The sequence below is a fragment of the Myripristis murdjan genome, chromosome 16, assembly GCF_902150065.1.
Source record: "Myripristis murdjan chromosome 16, fMyrMur1.1, whole genome shotgun sequence".
NCBI classification, from domain to species: domain Eukaryota; kingdom Metazoa; phylum Chordata; class Actinopteri; order Holocentriformes; family Holocentridae; genus Myripristis; species Myripristis murdjan.
Window position 1 is genome coordinate 9,691,784 of NC_043995.1, and position 18,501 is coordinate 9,710,284.

General features: G+C 40.8%; 1 protein-coding gene across 1 annotated transcript; it reads left to right on the forward strand.

Moving 5' to 3' along the window:
- Positions 1–6,828: 6,828 nt before the first annotated feature.
- Positions 6,829–14,511, forward strand: irx4a (iroquois homeobox 4a). The gene is made up of 5 exons (XM_030072553.1): positions 6,829–6,873; positions 7,877–8,128; positions 9,196–9,302; positions 11,417–11,727; positions 13,297–14,511. Exons 1-5 carry the CDS (start codon positions 6,829–6,831, stop codon positions 14,025–14,027), a joined length of 1,446 nt encoding a protein of 481 aa, XP_029928413.1. The 3' UTR covers positions 14,028–14,511.
- Positions 14,512–18,501: the final 3,990 nt, after the last annotated feature.

Genomic DNA, 18,501 nt, shown 5'->3' on the forward strand with positions numbered 1-18,501 from the left:
AAACCTCTTAGAGAGGCTGGAGAGGAGGCACAGCGAGAGAGACGAGAGTGAGAGGAGGACCAAGAGAGAGAGAAAGAGAGATGGGGAGGAGGGGGGCAGACTCATCTCAGACAGAGCAGCATATTATCATGTTATTGTTAAAGGAAGAGAAGGTCCACTTTGATGGGATCTGTAAGTGGCATCTATGTGCAGCCTGCTTGGGATAATACATGCAGGATAATGGTCTACTATGGCGTGTGGGGTGTTAATGTCATATGATTTCTGTGATGCATTTGGATTTCCACCTTTACTGTGTCTTCCATGCATACATAATAATCTGCTGTGTCTACTGCACTTTTTAAGTTACTGTAAGGTAAGCACATTCTACAGTTGGCACCTTCAAGTACCAAAAGCTTACCTTAAAACCAGATCTAGGAGAGCTTCAAAATGTCGAGGGTATAATAACATTATGAAGTTTCAATTGAGCGTAAAGTTGTCTGAACTGACAGAGGTGTGTCTTAATCAACTTTTTTATTCACATGACAAAATTTTTCTACTTCATTTGACACTTCATGTTAAAAAAAAATCTGTATATTAACAAATGGTTTGGGGAAAAAAGAAGTGAAAAGAAGTGATCTTCCAGTGGGGTGAGACAATCCCACCTGTTTCCAATGCAGTTTCATTTATTTCAAGATTTTTTTTTCTTCTGGGAGCTAGTAAAAATATGTTCAAACAAGGAAGAATAGGGCAGATTAGCCTAATAGTATCAAGAAAAAGATACCTGATTCAAGGAAACTCCAGCATCACGTTGAATAACATTGGACACAAGTGGGTTTATCTAGACTAAATGACTTGTTAAGATGGAGATTTTATGCCATGTTGGTGGTGTTCATGTGGGTCAACCAATTACCAGATATCAGAAGCTCCAAAGCACATGATGACCAAGGTAATTTAATGAACAACACGGTGCACAGAAGTATTTTTAAGTGCCACCTTCACTGGTAAAGATCCAGAGAAGTCAGTAGCACACACAGTACACCAGTTGACGGCATTTACACCTGGCAGCAGCTCAGATACATTCAGCACCTAGAAAAAAAAAGTCACCTTCCTTCTTCTTTCTTTTTTTTTATAGTGAGCGCCTGAAGGAAGCTACCACCCGACTCATGCAAAAACCATTAGGGCTTTAGGGCCAAAAGAGAAGAAGTGGAAAAAAATCATTGTGCGCTCAAGAGAAGAAATAAGAAATACATCGAGGAGATCGCTGGAGATCAATATTCCATTTGGACTCCAAGACTAGACTAGACAATATATAGGCTAATGTTTTGCTGGATAAGCAGTGTGTGTGTGTGTGTGTGTGTGTGTGTGTGTGTGTGCATGCGTGCGTGTGTGTGTCTGTACCTCTGCATGTAATCCTGGACATTCTGTCTATAAGTGCGGAGAGGGAAACATGGTTGCTATTGGAGAGCCTGGGAGCAGCTCGGGGCTCCATGTCACAGAGCGAGTCAGCCTGTGCAACTGTCCTCAACTATTGAGGTCAGCTTGGGTTTCTGCGTTGTTGACTCTCAAACAACAGAGCATGAAACGCTGGAGCACAGGACATCGGAACATTATGACAGCAGAGGATGGAGTGGAATAGAATAGAACAGAATAAACTAGAACTCGAATTGTATGGTTTAATCTGGTTGGTGTGCAGCTCAGGGATATTGGGCCTCAAAAACCTGTCATAGCAACTGGCAAAACTGTTATGCAGAGAACTTGTTATTTTGCAGTGAGGGTTTAAGTCCAGTAGTGTAGTGGTGCTGAATGGACAATACTGCAGCTTATATAGGTTAGGTAGGCCTGCTATGGCCTTGCTATTGTGTGTCCTGTGCTCATTTTTGTTTTCTCCTGTCTTTGTTTTGTCTGGCTCATTGTTGACTTGTTACCTCTGCATAGGCTCATTTTTTTTCTAAAGTCGCTTTGCATTATGTTTGCGATGAAATGCATGAATGAACATGAACTTGTGGTTTTTATGTTTTGGAATATTTAAGGACAAAAGACTATTGAGAAAACAACAAATAACAGTACATGCTGAGCACATACTGAATCAATCTAATATGTGCAGAGAAAATATTTACCACCATTTATTTATTTATTTATTTGTATCAAAAATCTAGTGTGAAATTAAGGGTATTGTTTGTAAAATAAATAAATAAATAAAATAAGATTCAAAGGCCAAAAAAAGGATTAACAGCATTTTTCTGGTGGATAATCAATATAATTTCATTAAAATGTGATGAAGTATCACTTCTGGTTCTGGGAAATGAAAAACGCAACTTTGAGAGGCTTTACTTACAGAAACACTTTTGTCAAAAAAAAAGAGACAAAGTTTGAAATGATCATACTGAGACAGAAAGCTAGATAGATGAAAGCTAAAGTCAGAACAGGGATGAATCCATTTTCAGGTAAACTTGTGAGTTTTTCTTTAACCTGATGTGAGCCCACATTATGGAGTTGGCACACAACAGAAGTCAACATCAGCACTATGACTGTACCAGACTCCATCAGGACAGTCTGTCTGCTGCTGTGCTCACTCAGCCTTTAGCATTGTCCAGTTCATCCTGAACATAAATTGAAAACCTAAAATAGAATTGTTACATTTTTTTCTGTGATCACTTAAAGAAGGTAAGGTCCTGTCCACTGAGGAGGAAGTTTCAAAGGTGCATTTTGGCAGAACAAGATCAGACTAATGGGAAGGAAAAGAACAGCACCGTTAAACTACTGCAAGCCTTACTTTAGACTGTTTAATACTGTCCCAAAACTATCCAATGGAAGTGGTCAGCTAGACTTCACTCTTCCATCCTGTACAATATTAAGAGACTTTGCTTTGCATGAACTACACCAATGAGATAAATCAAGATAAATCCATCATCTGTTATGGATTTCTTATACCAATCACAAAACAGATGTACACATGAAAGGCAGCATGTAAGTTGTGAGACAAACAACACAAAATCAGGAACACATCCCTAATAGTTTGTACATCCAAGGTATAGTTCTGTGGTCATTAAACTCAAACTCAATTCACTCCATTCACACATGTTATCACTCCACTTAACTGCAGTGCAATGGAAACTATCCCAAACTGGAACTACTATACCTGCCATAGTTGTAAAACTAGCTCCTTTGACAATATTCTGCTCCAGCATTACTAATGTCGTAAATGCCATCATCAGTGTATGATAAATGTGTTATCCTCAAAGTAGCTTCTAAATTGTTATTCATTTTACATCAAAACCCAGGAATGCCCATCAGTATGATAATGAATGAGGATCATGTACACATCACCAATCACTGCCTTGAGAGAATGAACTTTGGTGCGGAGTTTAAAAAGTTGAGTTTTGCTTTGGATATAGCCAAACTCACTTTAATTCAGGAGACACAGATTCAGGGTGGAATAGCCTCTCTCTCTCTCTCTCTCTCTCTCTCTCTCTCTCTCTCTCTCTCTCTCTCTCTCTCTCTCTCTCTCTCTCTCTTTCTCTCTCTCTCTCTCTCTCACACACACACACACACACACAACGCCCCTCCCTGTGGCTCATTAATCAACGACAGATTATCAGGAAAGTGACACCTTCATGATTACAATGTTTCTGGGGAACTTTTTTTTTTATAAGTTAAGTTTGAAGCAAGATGCAAATTAGCAGAGGCTGACTTCAAAACACAATATTCAAATTACAGTGGGCTGAAGCTAGTGTGACTGCAAAAAAAAAAAGATAAATAAAAAATGCATATAAATTATTAAATAACACAATTTTAAGACCATCACAAATTTACCCATAGATGAAGAGACATCATTGTCTATCTATGCCAATATTCATATCTGCAAAATTTAATCCCGGGACAGTGATAATTGTCCCATCAGTTAATTCCAGTGAAGAAATTGATTTATGATGCTCATTGAATGATGATGGATGCTCCTACACCAGACCAGTGAACACCACTATCCGTCCTCATCTGGGGGAGCAAAATTATCTGCACATCGCGCATTAATCTAGATAGTGTCTGATAACTGATTATCATTTACATTTCGTTCAAAAAGAATGCAGTCAGGCTGCAAACACAGGCCTACTGTAGTCTCTCCTCTCATTTCATAGTCATAGGGATTCATCGTGTCCCTCATTGCTCTACTTTTAACTGAGAGCATCCCTGCTTCCCTACATCTGTCCAAGAAAAAAAGAGCCTCTCTTTTAATCTTTAAACGCTAAACAAGCATGAACTCCTGCCGTCGCCTTCATTTTCCGTCTAAAAGCATATACTAGTGTGTCTAAATATTTCATTTTAAGCTCCCGATAACACCAGCCAACGCAGTGGATAATGAAAACGTATACAGGGAGGGGAGGGGAGCGGTTGTGGACAGTATAGCTTAGTGCATGTGTCCATCAAACTTTGGACTCCTTCCACTGTGGGCTATACCTTGACACACTGGAGCAGGTCCATGCAAAGGGAATGGGATCAAGCGTGATAGAAGTGAATAACCTAGATCATCATTTTGTGGAATTATAATCAGGGTTAAAATAAATGTATATGAGAAAGAAGAAGTGCACACATGTCAAAGTCATTCTCGGTGTGTGTGTGTGTGTGTGTGTGTGTGTGTGAGAGAGAGAGAGAGAGAGAGAGAGAGAGAGCAAGTGAGGTGCGCTCCCACACCATCCCCAAATCAATGCGTCAACACTTCGTCCTGCAGTCCGTGTGATGTCGAAGATAAATTGGGTCCCGCCCTGCCTTAATGCACTGCGTGTCACATTAACCCCAATGAATTAAAAGAAAGGAAAAAAAGAGGGGGGAAAGGACCAAATTAATAAGACAAAATAGAGCCGTGTGCCTATGCTTGAGCGGTTCAGACGGGTTGTTAATGTTAAGGTGGCATTAGAGTTAATGCAAATTAAAAAGCACTGGCTGATCCCTTTTGACCCACCCCTCCCACCCTGTTCACAGCGTTAATGCGGCCATTTGCTTCGAGGTACTAACCCCCTATAATTCAATTTGTCAAAATGAGTGAGAGAACAGACATTTTATATACAACACATTCACACCCCCACATTCACACACCACACACACCTTCCCGCCGTCACCACCACTCCCTCTCAAAAAAGGAGAAAAAAAAGTTACTTAATCGAAGCACGAGCCCCTCTGTCTTTTATACCTCTTTATTTCTCCTTTCATCTGTAAATGAAAGCAAGCAATTATTGCAAGGTGCGGGTATCATATTATTATGTTGGCCCTGGTCCCCTAGATAGTCATCAATCACTCTCAATCGACCTGTCACCGGCAGGCAGAGATCCAGCTGGAGAGGAGGAGGAGGAGGAGGAGTGGGAGGAGGAGGAGAGGAGGAGGAGTACATCATCATTAATTTGAGGAGTGACCCCCGGGGCTATCCACATGTCTCAACCCGGGATTCTCCAAGCAAGTCAGCGCACACCGGTGCCAGCGTTTGGGCCAGTTACAGGAGGCTTTATGGCCAAGGCTGTCTGGCTGTTTGGCCACTGCAGGTTTACAATGTTCCCTGACCAAAACACTGCTGAGGGGGGTTGGGTGGGTTGGGTGGGTTGGGTGATAGATAGATAGATAGATAGATAGATAGATAGATAGATAGATAGATAGATAGATAGATAGATAGATAGATTCAAGTTTTCTCAAAGATTGAAATTCAAATTGTAGGCTAATAAACAAATATATGAATGAATCAAGTTTCATGACTGTTCATGCTGTTCCCCCTCACTGTTCCGTTTCATGAGTGTTCAAGTTTATATTTGGAAGTGCGAAGTTTAAATCCTGTTTATGTCTGTTTTGGGGGGATAATAACAACCCCACCAGGGAGTCATTGCTTCATGTGCAGCAGGTTGCCTATACACGAAATGAAAGGATGATTATTAGTTCCAATATGATTGTAGGTGGTGATCAAAAATAGCCTACAAAAGAAAGAACGAAAGAAAGAAAGAAAAAAGAAAGGAAGGAAGGAAGGAAGGAAGCAAGAAATATGAAAACAGGAAAATGAAAAAGTGGAATTATTTCTGGGAAATGGCTGGTCTCCAATAGTAGGCTATAATTTGTGTCCATGCTCAGTGTGGAAACATCCTTTGCTAATTAATTTAAAATCAATTAGATCCCTATGTGATTAACATCAGTGCAGAGGAATGGAGGAATTGTGGTTAACTGTAGGCCTAATGTATTTAAACTGATAAATACGTTTGCATATTTAAGACACTGATTGGTCTAATTGATTGATTGAGACTGCAAATTAGTCTCGATTAAATCTCTTAAAAAGAACTCCCGCTCCTGCTTCCCACTCACGGGTTTTCTTGTTGGATTGGATTTTTTTTTTCCGTCATCCCTAGGAAAGAAAATGCATATTAAAGTTACAGTCTGGTCATTTTTAGAGTGGGAAACTTCTGACGTCAGAGTCACTGCCGTTTAAAACAACCTGCCTCTGCTGCTGACGTCTTTTATACTACTTTTTTATAAGGCAAAAAATATGTATCTGACAACAAAGTGATTATTCTGGGCAAAGATAGCCTATATTTACCTCCCCCCTTAATTTATTTGCGTATTCATAAGAGACTTTTAAAAGTGAAAGATTAAAAAAGGGGGAGCTAAGGTTCTTTTATTTCTTTTCTTATTTTTTTGCTTTGAAAGGCGTTTGAGTGGGGGGCATTTTACACAAATTAAACATGCTACTCTGCTTCGCCCTATAAGCATCCTAGGAGCCTGTGCTTACCAATCAATTGGTACAGTCAAACAGAGCCGCAGCCTGCGTTAGAGTGGAGACCTTCAGTCTCGCATTATTTCTGGATATTGGGGGACCTCTCTACCATGTCATATCCACAATTTGGATATCCCTATTCGTCTGCTCCACAAGTAAGTTCATGCAACTGCCTTTGTTGAGTGAATTGGCTGTTTTGGTTTTGATATTGCGGCGATTGATTATCTCATCGATTTAAGCCCTTGATCCTTTTACGCACTTTGGCCAAGAAAGCGGGAGGCTTTCTCGGTGTCCTCTCGGGCTTGTATCGGAAAGGTATTGCGTTACTGCCAGTGACTAGTGATACTACCTGTGTTGCTCCAGCGATAGAAAAAAGGTAAGAAGGGGTAACCAGAAACCACCGAGACCCCCGACCTCCCGATCACTGATTTCTGCAAGATAATAGCCTCTGTAATGTCAACCATATGTTTATCTGCGCTGTAACGCACACATGCCAACTTGTACTGCACACGCTGTGTGTGTTTGCGCCACAACCCAGCTGTTGTTTTGTTTTGGCTTTGAGCCATAAAAAATCATTTGGGCATTAGGGTGGCTATTACTGTGCGACTGGCGGTGTTGAGAAAACATGTTGGTGATATTTGTTTGTAAGGCATCATCGTGTCCTGAGATGTTTTCTTGGGATCAAAACTGATACCGTTTTGATGAAAACCTTGCCGCGCACTTTATCCACAGGATTTTGATTTATCACTCCAAATGACATACATTTTTACAAGTTCTATTTAATTACGATTATTAGTCTTAAAATCTTAAACTTCTTAAAACAAGGGGACAAAAATCCTCCACGGAGGGTGAGCTAATTTAACTTCACAAAATCAAGTTTTTCCAAGAACTTTCTTCAATCAACTGTGTTTTTGCTGTCTGATTTATTGTGCCTCGTTTGATGGTTATGTTACTTGATTTTAGATTTAAAAAAGTGAAACTGTATTCAAACAATTCTAATAATCTCAACCCAGTTAGAAGATGTTTTCAGCTGTTTAAAAAAAAGAAGAATTTTCAGAGTCAACATGACAGTAAATAAATGACACTGCTCGGCTGTGCGGCGTCAAGCACATCACTAACTTTTTATTATTATTATTATTATATGCTTTCTCCGTCCAGTTCCTGATGACAACCAACTCTCTGACCACTTGCTGCGAGTCCACCGGCAGATCCATAGCGGACTCCGGCGTAGCGGCGTCCGGTCAGACACCCGTCTACTGCCCCGTGTACGAGAGCCGGCTGCTGGCCACGGCGAGGCACGAGCTCAGCTCGGCCGCGGCTCTGGGAGTGTACGGGAGCCCCTACACCGGCGGCCAAGGCTATGGGAATTACGTTACATACGGCACGGATGCCTCGGCTTTCTACTCGCTGGTAAGCCTTTCATCTGATCCCTCTTGTCATTGATTAATGGAGACACACAGCGCTCAGACTCCAGCCAGGCGATCCTCTCCTCTTTTTATGCACTGCACTGCAAACTGCACGTTTCACACGCCTTTCAGTCTCATATCAGACTTAAAATTACTTTTGTAGTGTTTAAGATTCAAGAGTGAAGGTTACTTTGCCATAGGATGAGATTCAGTGAGATAAGCCCACTTCTTGTACAGTTAAATTTGTTTGTTTGTGGATTGCTCTGAGGACAGATCAACATCACATCCACAAGGCAGAATAAGACAGACCATTCCACTTGATATTGAGACAAGTTGATCTGCATTGGAAGCAAGAGAAATTGTATCACCCTATTAATTTCATTTAGCAGTTTGAAGAGGAAAGGATTTTAAGAGTCAATACTGGATTAAATGACCTGAGGCTAATATTTTTGTTGTGTGACAACCTTTTAACTGAGTAGACTATCTTTAAAAAAGCTTCTTAAATGTTTTGATGTCACAGACCCAAAATGAAACACATTAGGCCCTGTGGCTCCCCATTTGATTTTTGTTGTTGTGGATTTAGTATTGAAATGTAAAGCTGTTAACAGTGTGTGTTTGGGAGGTGTTAGTGATGACAGTGATGATTAAAATAGCCATTTCTATACATTCCTCGGTTGGTGGAGTGTCTATTAAATCACTCCTCATTTTGCCCCCCGGAACCCTTAAACTTGTTGTGGTCTCCGGATCCTGCACCAAGGATAACTAGCTCATAACATAAACCTAAAATTCATCTCAATTTATGTATTTTTCTTTAATGTATTCCTAAGTAGTCAAATTAACTTTTATGTAACCAGGCGATTTACTGAAGCCTGGCTATAAAATGTCTCCTGAACAGTTTATTAGAGTAGTTTTTCCATGTTTCATTTGGCACAATGTTACTGAAAACAAAATCCCTTTAGTTACAATTAGCAATATCCCTATTCATAGCCTAAATTACTTGACTTACTTTAGCACTACATTGATTCCCATTTTGTTGCTCCTTTAAGCGCTTGTCTTCATGTATGATTGCAGGGCACATTTGATACTAAAGATGCCACAGCCTCTGCGCATGCGGGAATAACCCAGGCAGCAGCCTACTATCCCTATGATCCTACCTTGGGACAGTATCAGTATGACAGGTATGTGGGTTTTCTACAAGAGCCATCTGAGGCTGATTATTTTAATTTTATGGAGCTTGATTATCAGTGTAAACATCATACGTCTTTGTTTGTGGCTGAAAAATCAGCTCTAATATCTATACTGTGATGTGGAACAGAATAAAAGTGATGTTCTCAGTTACAGTTATATTGTATTTATAATATGGCTTCTAGGAATCCACTCTCATACGCGGGTATGGAAGCCTATTAGGCCATATATGCAGCGTATAGGTAAATCCAGGTAAACAACAAGTCTGCCAAAGTCCAGCGCACTACAGTGCAGTGTGTATTTCCTGACACAGAATCAATCCAGCCATCCCAGAGAGGTCGAGGCTGTTCTCATCACACCAGTGTGATAACCAGGAGATCAACCCGTGTAACAACACAGGGTGATCTCCTTCATCCCATGACCATTTCTTTTTTGCTGGGAGTGTTGTGCTTGAAGAAGCCCATGCCCCTTTCAGCAAAACATGAGACTGCATTGCCCTGAAGAGCAGGCTAGCCATATGTCAAGGTCTTCCCAGTAATCAGATGGAATTCCAGGTATATGCAGTTATGAGATGTTGTAGAGATGTAGGATCCCAGATGATCTCTCCAAATCATATTAAAAATAATTAGCATAGCCCTTACCCTCTGGGAGATGAGTGGAACTAGCATCTAGCAACATTACGGAGCCATCAGCATTAATGGAAGTGCAGTGTTTTGTTTTTGTTTTTGTTTTTTTTCATGGGCCAGTGAAGAAAAATTCTTCTATCTATAGCATGTTCTGTTTTAATTGATCAACAAGGCATCACATTGAGTAGTCTTTATTGGTAAATGAGACTTCACACCATTCAAACCCCATGGGCTGGCTTCTGTTACAAAATCAATATAAAGCATAGTGGGTCAAACTGGTTCTTAGTGGGCATCAATGGGAATTGTAATAACTGCACATACAGCTCAAAGCTGCAGACGTGGATGATATCATCAGTCTAAGGCAGAGTAGAAGAGTATCTGTGGTACTCAGGCCCACAGCCACACTACTGAGTCTGAGCCCCTCTTTTACCTGAGGGCCCATCATTACACTCAATAAAGCAATTTTACAGTCTATTTTATCTGTGGAGGAACAACGTGGGATAAGGAAAGGTGCAGCACTCCTCTCCTTTTGATTCCCCTCACAGTACTTGACCCGCACTAAGCTATACAGGGCAATAAAGGCCTCATAAAAGCCTCCCCTGAGAGGGTTTTGAGCTCACCGTTAACTGAAAATCAACGCTGTGCATTTTAAATGTACATCTATATCTGATATTTGAGAGAGGCTTTGCAAGAAGGTCATATTAAGCACCGAGACACTGTTGTTTACAGGTAAACACGCTGTTTAAAAAAAGAGAGAAAAAAAGAGACTTCATTATTGCATAATTCACTCAGTATTGCTGCACAGAAACATTTTTACTATATAGAATAATTTTGTATATTTTCAAGAAACAATTATAATTGATTCACCTTATATACCAATGTAGGAGCTGTTGAAAGGGCTGTGGATTGTTGGTGGGGTTTGAGGGAAGTCATGTCATTCTTGACTTCAACCTGTGTGGACTTACTGTACATGGTCCAAGCAGGACTAAAGCTGTTGAAGCCACTATTGTATGGATTTATCCTATCACATTTAAGGCTCATCATTTCACAACTTATTAACAACTTATTTATATCATATTCGGCTGATAATAGGAAGTTAAATATTTCCCTGTCCTTGGTTTCCCCTGTAAAATCTTTTGTGTTACAAAAGAGAGGCAACACATTTTCAGTGCATACAAAACAGGGTGCCAACCTCTCCCAACTCTGTTCAAAATTATCCTCTCATCACTGATAGATAGGCTTGTGATGTCTGGTTTTACTTCCTTAGATCCAGACACAATGCTGGCTCTGGTTTTGTTTGTTCTGTAACAAAAAGATCAGGTTATAGTTAGGAGTTTTACAAAGCATGCAGATGTTATGAAATAGTTCAAGATGATCCAAAGGAATTTTCTCTTGGCTTCCTGTGGCAAGGCCATACATCAGCCATGTCATGCAGCAAACATCTTGTCATATAACACCTTTGTTGTTTGACTCCTTAACAGATATGGGTCCATGGATGGTGGGACGAGGCGGAAGAATGCCACACGTGAGACGACCAGCACGCTGAAGGCCTGGCTGCAAGAACACAGGAAGAACCCGTATCCAACCAAAGGGGAGAAGATCATGCTGGCCATCATCACCAAGATGACCCTGACGCAGGTCTCCACATGGTTCGCCAACGCCAGGAGGAGGCTGAAGAAGGAGAACAAGATGACCTGGCCACCCAGAAACAAAGGATCGGATGAGAAGAGATATGACGAGGATGAGGATGGGTCTCAGGAGGAGCAGATAAAAAGCGAGAACAATGAGGATGGTTAGTATCATAATGCCTCATTGCACTGTATAAAGTGTTTGAGCAAAGCCACTGGCTAAGTCGCTGTGATTTGATATCTTTTACCATAATACTAACATAATATCCCACTAAGTCCTGCTTGTAAAATTTTTTGCTGAACTGAAATTCAGAAGTACATTACTTCATCTGAAGACTTGAAAGGGTATGTTAAATGTGTGTACATCAGAAATTTTCCCTCATTGTTTCTTTGATATCCCACATTGTGTTATAACGATTAGCGTCAGATGGCCTCACTGCATTCTGGACATGGAAAAGTTCCTCAGTTAAAAATTTTGTGATGGACAAGAGATTAAAATCATTATATGTATGAAATATATGTATCTAATATAAGATATGTATAAGCAGCAGTCTTTTCAGTCATTATCTGGGCGGCAATACACCTGAGGTGATAATGATGATGATGATGATGATGATGATGATGATGATGATGATAATGATAGTAATGAGAACAAGTACGAGAACAGTGACCGTGGTTATGCTTCTGTATACGCTTCATTGCAACACCGTATGCATACAAAATAATGAGATATATTTTCTGCATGTAATATTCAAATTAGGGTGACGTTACCAAGCTGAAAGAGCTCAAATTTGTGCTTAAGATTTAACTTAAAATAATATTTGATTATGGAATGGAGATCAATCATTTTGGTCTTTTTCCATTGTATTTGCTTTTCTACTAAACATTATAATTACCCCAAGTGTCAAATGCCCTTATAAAACCCTATCAGCCGTATATTTTCCAATCACTGTTGATATGATATGCCATATAGTGTACACAGAGAGAGTACTGCTGTTATTAATATTATGATTGTTAATGTTATTCCTCTCATTATTAAGATTAAACTATGCATCATGATGATGGTTAGTAACGTGATCTTGTTTGGAAAGTGGCCTGTTTTATGTCTAGCAATACAAACCAAGCATATTGCTACATTATGCAATGTATACTTTACAGTGTATCCACTTTAAAGACTGGCATTGTAGTGCTGCACGCATACTAATTTTATTACCTGTCAGTTACATCAACAATTATATATGTTTTATGTGCGCACCTGCCTGTTGAGGCCTTTGAACAATCTAAAGGATTTAATGATTGAATGTTTATAGAAATGGAGCAATACAGAATGGGCCTCATTCACTGACAGGAGGGAGAGGAGCGTTAACCATTTTAAACAACACAATCATGTTGCCTACCTTTTTAAACTGACATGGGTTCATGGTGTTCATCACGAGGATGTAAGGAATGCATATGGAGTATTTTATAGAAAAAGAAAAAGGGTTTCAGAGAGTATAATTGACTTTTGAATATATTTGTTTGTCTAACCGACCTATGCATTTGCAGCTAATCACTCGTGCCAGGGTAAAAATTAATGCTTTAATGACATGGAGCAGATGTAATTTAATTACAGGTGTAATGTTTTAGTATAGGCGGCCTCTCCTGGCTGCCATATCGGGTCCGATCACGTATCATACTATAGGCCATGATGTCTCCGACTGACATGTTCGCTGTCTCGTTGCCTTTTTTCCCAGAGAACCGAAGCCGGGCTGATAAGGACCTGCAGCTGAGCGACTTGGACGATTTCGATACGCTGGAGTCGGAGAGCTCGGAGTGTGAGCTGAAGCACCGATATCACATGAACACACACATGTCGACGACGTCCGATTGCCCCGCCGACCACCTCATCAAGGACACGTCTCTGAAAATCTCCATCCCCGTTTCTCTCGGAGGGGAGCAGGACTTGGGCAAAAGTTGTCTCAAAAGCCCGGATGAGTTCCAGCAGGACAGCAGACAGCAGGCGAAGGCGTGTTATAATCCGCAACAGCAGCAGCAACAGCAACAACAGCAACAACAAGGGCACCAGATATTAGATGGAAAACCCCGGATCTGGTCTTTGGCACAGACTGCCACGTCCCTGAACCAGACTGAGTTCCCGTCTTGTATGCTGAGGTGCCAGCCGCCGCCCTCCTCCCTCACCCCGTCCCCCGCCGCTACCTCACCCGTGGCCGGCCTGGACAACAGGCAGGACTCGCCGGTCACTACCCTGAGAAACTGGGTGGACGGGGTTTTCCACGACCCCTTGTTCAGGCACAGCACTTTGAACCAGGCTCTGACCAACACCACCGTCTCTTGGACCACGGCCACCAAAGGCACCATTCTGGAGACTGAGAGGAGCACGGCGGCCTTGCAGCAGCACCAAGACTCCCCCAAAGACAGTGCCATGACCTTCCCAAAAACTATCAACAAACTTTTCTGCTCCTAACAAAACCAAATATCCCTTTTATTGCAAAAAGAAAGAGACTTTTGAGATTGACTGAGAGTGGGATGGCATTCAAGTTCGAAAAGCATCCAGCATCTCCACGTTTCCCCAATTTTGTTTTATTCTTTTTTTTTTTTTTTTTTTTTTTTTCAAAGCAATGATATATTTATGTACTGTTACATTGGCGTTTCACAAGTGAAATATCCGGATTCGTTTGGCTTATTCGTTTCAACGCACGCACAAAACTATCTAAATGTATAACTAAAAGTTTACATCTTGGAAGGGAAAAAAAGGTTTACAGAATTTTGGTATTTTTGTTTCTTTAAAATGCGCATGCAAATGTAATTGAATATAATTTAGGTCTCAGTCGATGAGTATCACTATTGAAAGAAAAAAAAATCTCACAAATGCACAGCTCTCCTAGAAATTGAATGAGAGCGTTTCAACTTTGTTCACTGAAAATAAAAGAAAAAGCTCGGTTTCTGAAGAGCGCTTGTGATGTTGGATTTCTTAGTGATAGCTGCTGTCCATGGTGCTGAATTACTGGGCTTTGCCATCCGGCGGCCTAAAAAAAAATGTCTTGGGGCCTTCACTGCTTTCCACTTCTATTATTGCAATTACTCCCGATGTAAAACTATTTGCAAGCTTTTAAAACTAACACACACAGGGGAGAACATCGTTTTTCTTTATTTCTAAAACCATTAACACGGGCCCAATCCAATCGCAGCCAGATCCGAGCCTGTGTTATTTTAGAGAAAACACTCACTCTCATTCAGTGACAGCGAGAAAATGAGGCAGCTCAGCCCTCAAGACAGAACAATATCAGTATCTAAGATCTGCCTCATTAATTCCCTCTAAACAGGCTGTAATTGGGATGTTCGCAGTCATATTTCATGTCAGGCTATTGATTTTCCCTCTGTGCTCTCTGATAATATTATCGAAACATCTCAACCTCGTCCATGATGCAGCTGTCAAAAGGGTAAGTTATTCGCCATACGTCCATTAATAGGTTCAAAACGGGAGCCCTGCAAAATAATTTGAAGTGAGGAGTTTTCGTTTTGACACTAACCCCTCAATTTCCTGGAGACGGGCCCTCAGAAAACGGCCTGGTCCCTGATTCCTCCTCTGAAAAGTGAAAGGGCTTTACGAGAGAGGCACTCACGTCGTCTAAAAGTGAAAAGGGCAAAGGAACTCGAATTAGTTGTTGTAGATAAAAGGGCAAAAAGAAAGGAGTCAAGGGTACTTGACAGTAATGGCGAAAGTGGAGCTCTCGGGGGACTCTCTGTCTGTCCTGTGAGAGAGGAAAAGGGGGGCCTTCAGTGATGAATTTTAATGGGAAAAGCACAAACGATTGAGATCTCCCCCCTAGAAGAAAGTGCTATGGTGGACAAAAGGGATTTTCTTTATATCCGAGTAAAGATGTATGTTTTTATTTGCCTTCTCGGCTTGGAAAACCTTGCCTGAAGCATTTCGAGAGCAAAGTTGACATGGCCGTAAAATAAAATCGAAGAAAGACAGAAACGTGTGTCAGGGAACAGTGTCTACTGGCTATATTTCCCCGGTACATAAAGGGTATTTTCACGTGCATTTATTGAAACAGGTTCTGAGCCATTTTTTTTTTTTACTGAATGCACATTTATTAGTTAACAGACAAAACGAAATGAGCAACACACATTTAATTGTCCTTGTATTAATATGGCCATTGATAGAAAAAGTAATCGTCAATCCTACTAAAGTCCCCACTGATAAGACAAAACAGCCCCGACGTTTAATTAATTCAATATGAAGACAGTTTTATTAGAAGGTCGCACCAAGTGGCTTTTTATTTGAGAGGAAGGGAAAGGGAAAGGAGAGCGAGAGAGAAAGGGAGAGAGAGGGAGAGAGAGAGAGAGAGAGAGAGAGAGAGAGAGAGAGAGAGAGAGAGAGAGAGAGAAACGGCCAGCTATAACTAAATCATTCAGCCGTGGCAAATACGAACACACAGAGGGAGCGGGATGGTAAATTAACAGGAGCTTTTTACATAGAGACCAAATAAAACTGTAATCAGCGACGCGTTACTTTTCATTAAGCGGGTTTGACAGCAGCATATTCAGCCACTCTGACAAGGGAGCAGGGTCCGGGCTGAAATAAACTGCTCTCAAACCCGAGTCATAAGATAATTCCTTAAGCTCCATTAACAACTCTTAGCCGCAGGAAATGGGCTCCCCCTGAAAACATCTCCAAATCTAAAAGCTTTATCGACCTGGCAAACCTCAGCTGATGGCTTCTCTTCTCTCTCTCTCTCTCTCTCTCTCTCTCTCTCTCTCTCTCTCTCTCTCTCTCTCCATCCCCCACCCTTTCCTCTTCGTTTTTTTTTTTTTTTTTTTCAACTTAAGGGACAGAAACGTCCAACTGAGGTAATAGACTTTGACACAACACATTAAATGGGAAATGAGAAAAGGGAGAAGAAAGGGCACTCTTAAACGCCTCTTAAACGTTGCCAATTAGAGGTTTAAAACTTGAATAAGATGTAGGCCTATGGCATATGCTTGACTGATGGGACATTTAACCGAATGGCTTCCCCACTCTTGATAAAAGCAGTGCGTAACCGAGCACAGGATGTATTCCTCATGAGGTAGTTGAGCTAAGGGATTAATACCAAGCTTTATCTCACTTCCTTAAGAAACAGCCAACCAGTCTTAACAAGATTCTGGCCAGTTAATATGACCTGGGAGAGAACAGGATGACTATCTGGTGATATGAAAGCAAGGTCAAACCAGTTCACCATTCAACTAGCAATGATTTCCTTCCTCAGTTTTTTTCCTCCTTTTTATCACTTGTTTACTCATTTTTCTTTCATTCTACTCATCTTTCCTTCCATCCATCCTTCCATCCTTGCTTCCTTCCCTGTTTATAACAGCAGTGGATCCACAAAGGCTGAGTAAAACACGTAACAATCAGCAACACAGGCCGTCCCAAGAGAGTCTGGGTCAGGTTAATACCACTGTGACCCTGAGCCATAAATATATTTACACATCATTACACATCAACATACACATACACACGCGCACACACACACATACGCACACACACACACACACACACACACACACTGAAACACATACAAATGTCTGCTGCACACTTGCACTGGACTTAATTGAGTATTTAATCTATTCATTGACCATCTCTAATATGGTGAGAATAGCAGTAATGTGATCAAAGTTTAAATGAAAATATGAAGCATGACCACACAGAGCCATGTAAAGGGATCACACACACACACACGCACGCACGCACGCACACACACACACACACACACACACGCACACGCACACGCACACGCACACGCACACGCACGCACGCACACACACACACACACACAGATACACACAGCACAATATGGTCACGCCCTCAACGGTCCTATCAAGAATCAATGGGATGGCCTTTTATTCCAATTAAGATGAAACATTATTATTAGAAAATATGAACTCAACACCACAAAAAAAAAAAAAAAAAAAAAAAAAAACAGAACAGCCTGTAGGTGTTTAATCACACCTTTTGAAAAACATACATTTTCTTAAAAGGATTGAATTACATCTAAATGTCACTTGATGTGAATGCGTGACACTGTTGATCTCCTTAGCTAATAATATACTGATACAATAAACATACATAACACTTGTCCAATACAGGCTCATAGCACAAAGTATATTAGGAAAGTGAAGATGAAGTCTGAAGCTGAAGTTGAGAGGAGCAGAGTAGAAGGAACTGACATAATTAACCCTCTACTACAGGAATTACTACATAAACATGATTTTAAAAAGTTTATTGTGTAGTTAAAATTGCTTATTGACTACAATCTATCAAACCACCCTTTTATCTGTCACCTGGAGAGGGAAAATATGAAGGCACTGCCTGTTTATCTCCCCTTCTCTGGTGCTTGGACTTAACTCTTAAGGTTGGGTAGTAACCCTAAGCCACCAACCATCCTGGATCTCCAGGCGAGACACCCGGCAACCTAAGCCCCCCACTGGTCACCAGCCACCCACTCACCTACCCTCTTTTTGTGGCATCTTCTCTTCCCCAGCCTTACTTTGATATATCCTGTATATCCATGAAATTTTAAGTTAATATACCTAAGAGAATATTTCTTTTCTTTTTTTTTTCTTGAAAGAATTTTGCTTAAATATTAACATAAAAATGAGTCAACTTTAGGAGCCCTCAGATCATGACTGTCTCAGTGGAAAAAGGAGTGCATCAGGATTGCCTGGTCATGTGATGTCAACAATTAAAATAAAAACTTAAAGTAGAAGGCCCCCTTTTCACCATTGCACAGTAACACATGTTTTAGTCAGATTGAGATAAAGTAATTGCATGGTAACTCCATACAATAGAGGGCTGAGCTCTCTTCCTACTTTGATATCACTGTTTGATTGTTTCATCAGACTGGCAGATTAGGGAAATAAATGTGCAAACAGAGAGAATGCTAAAAACTTGA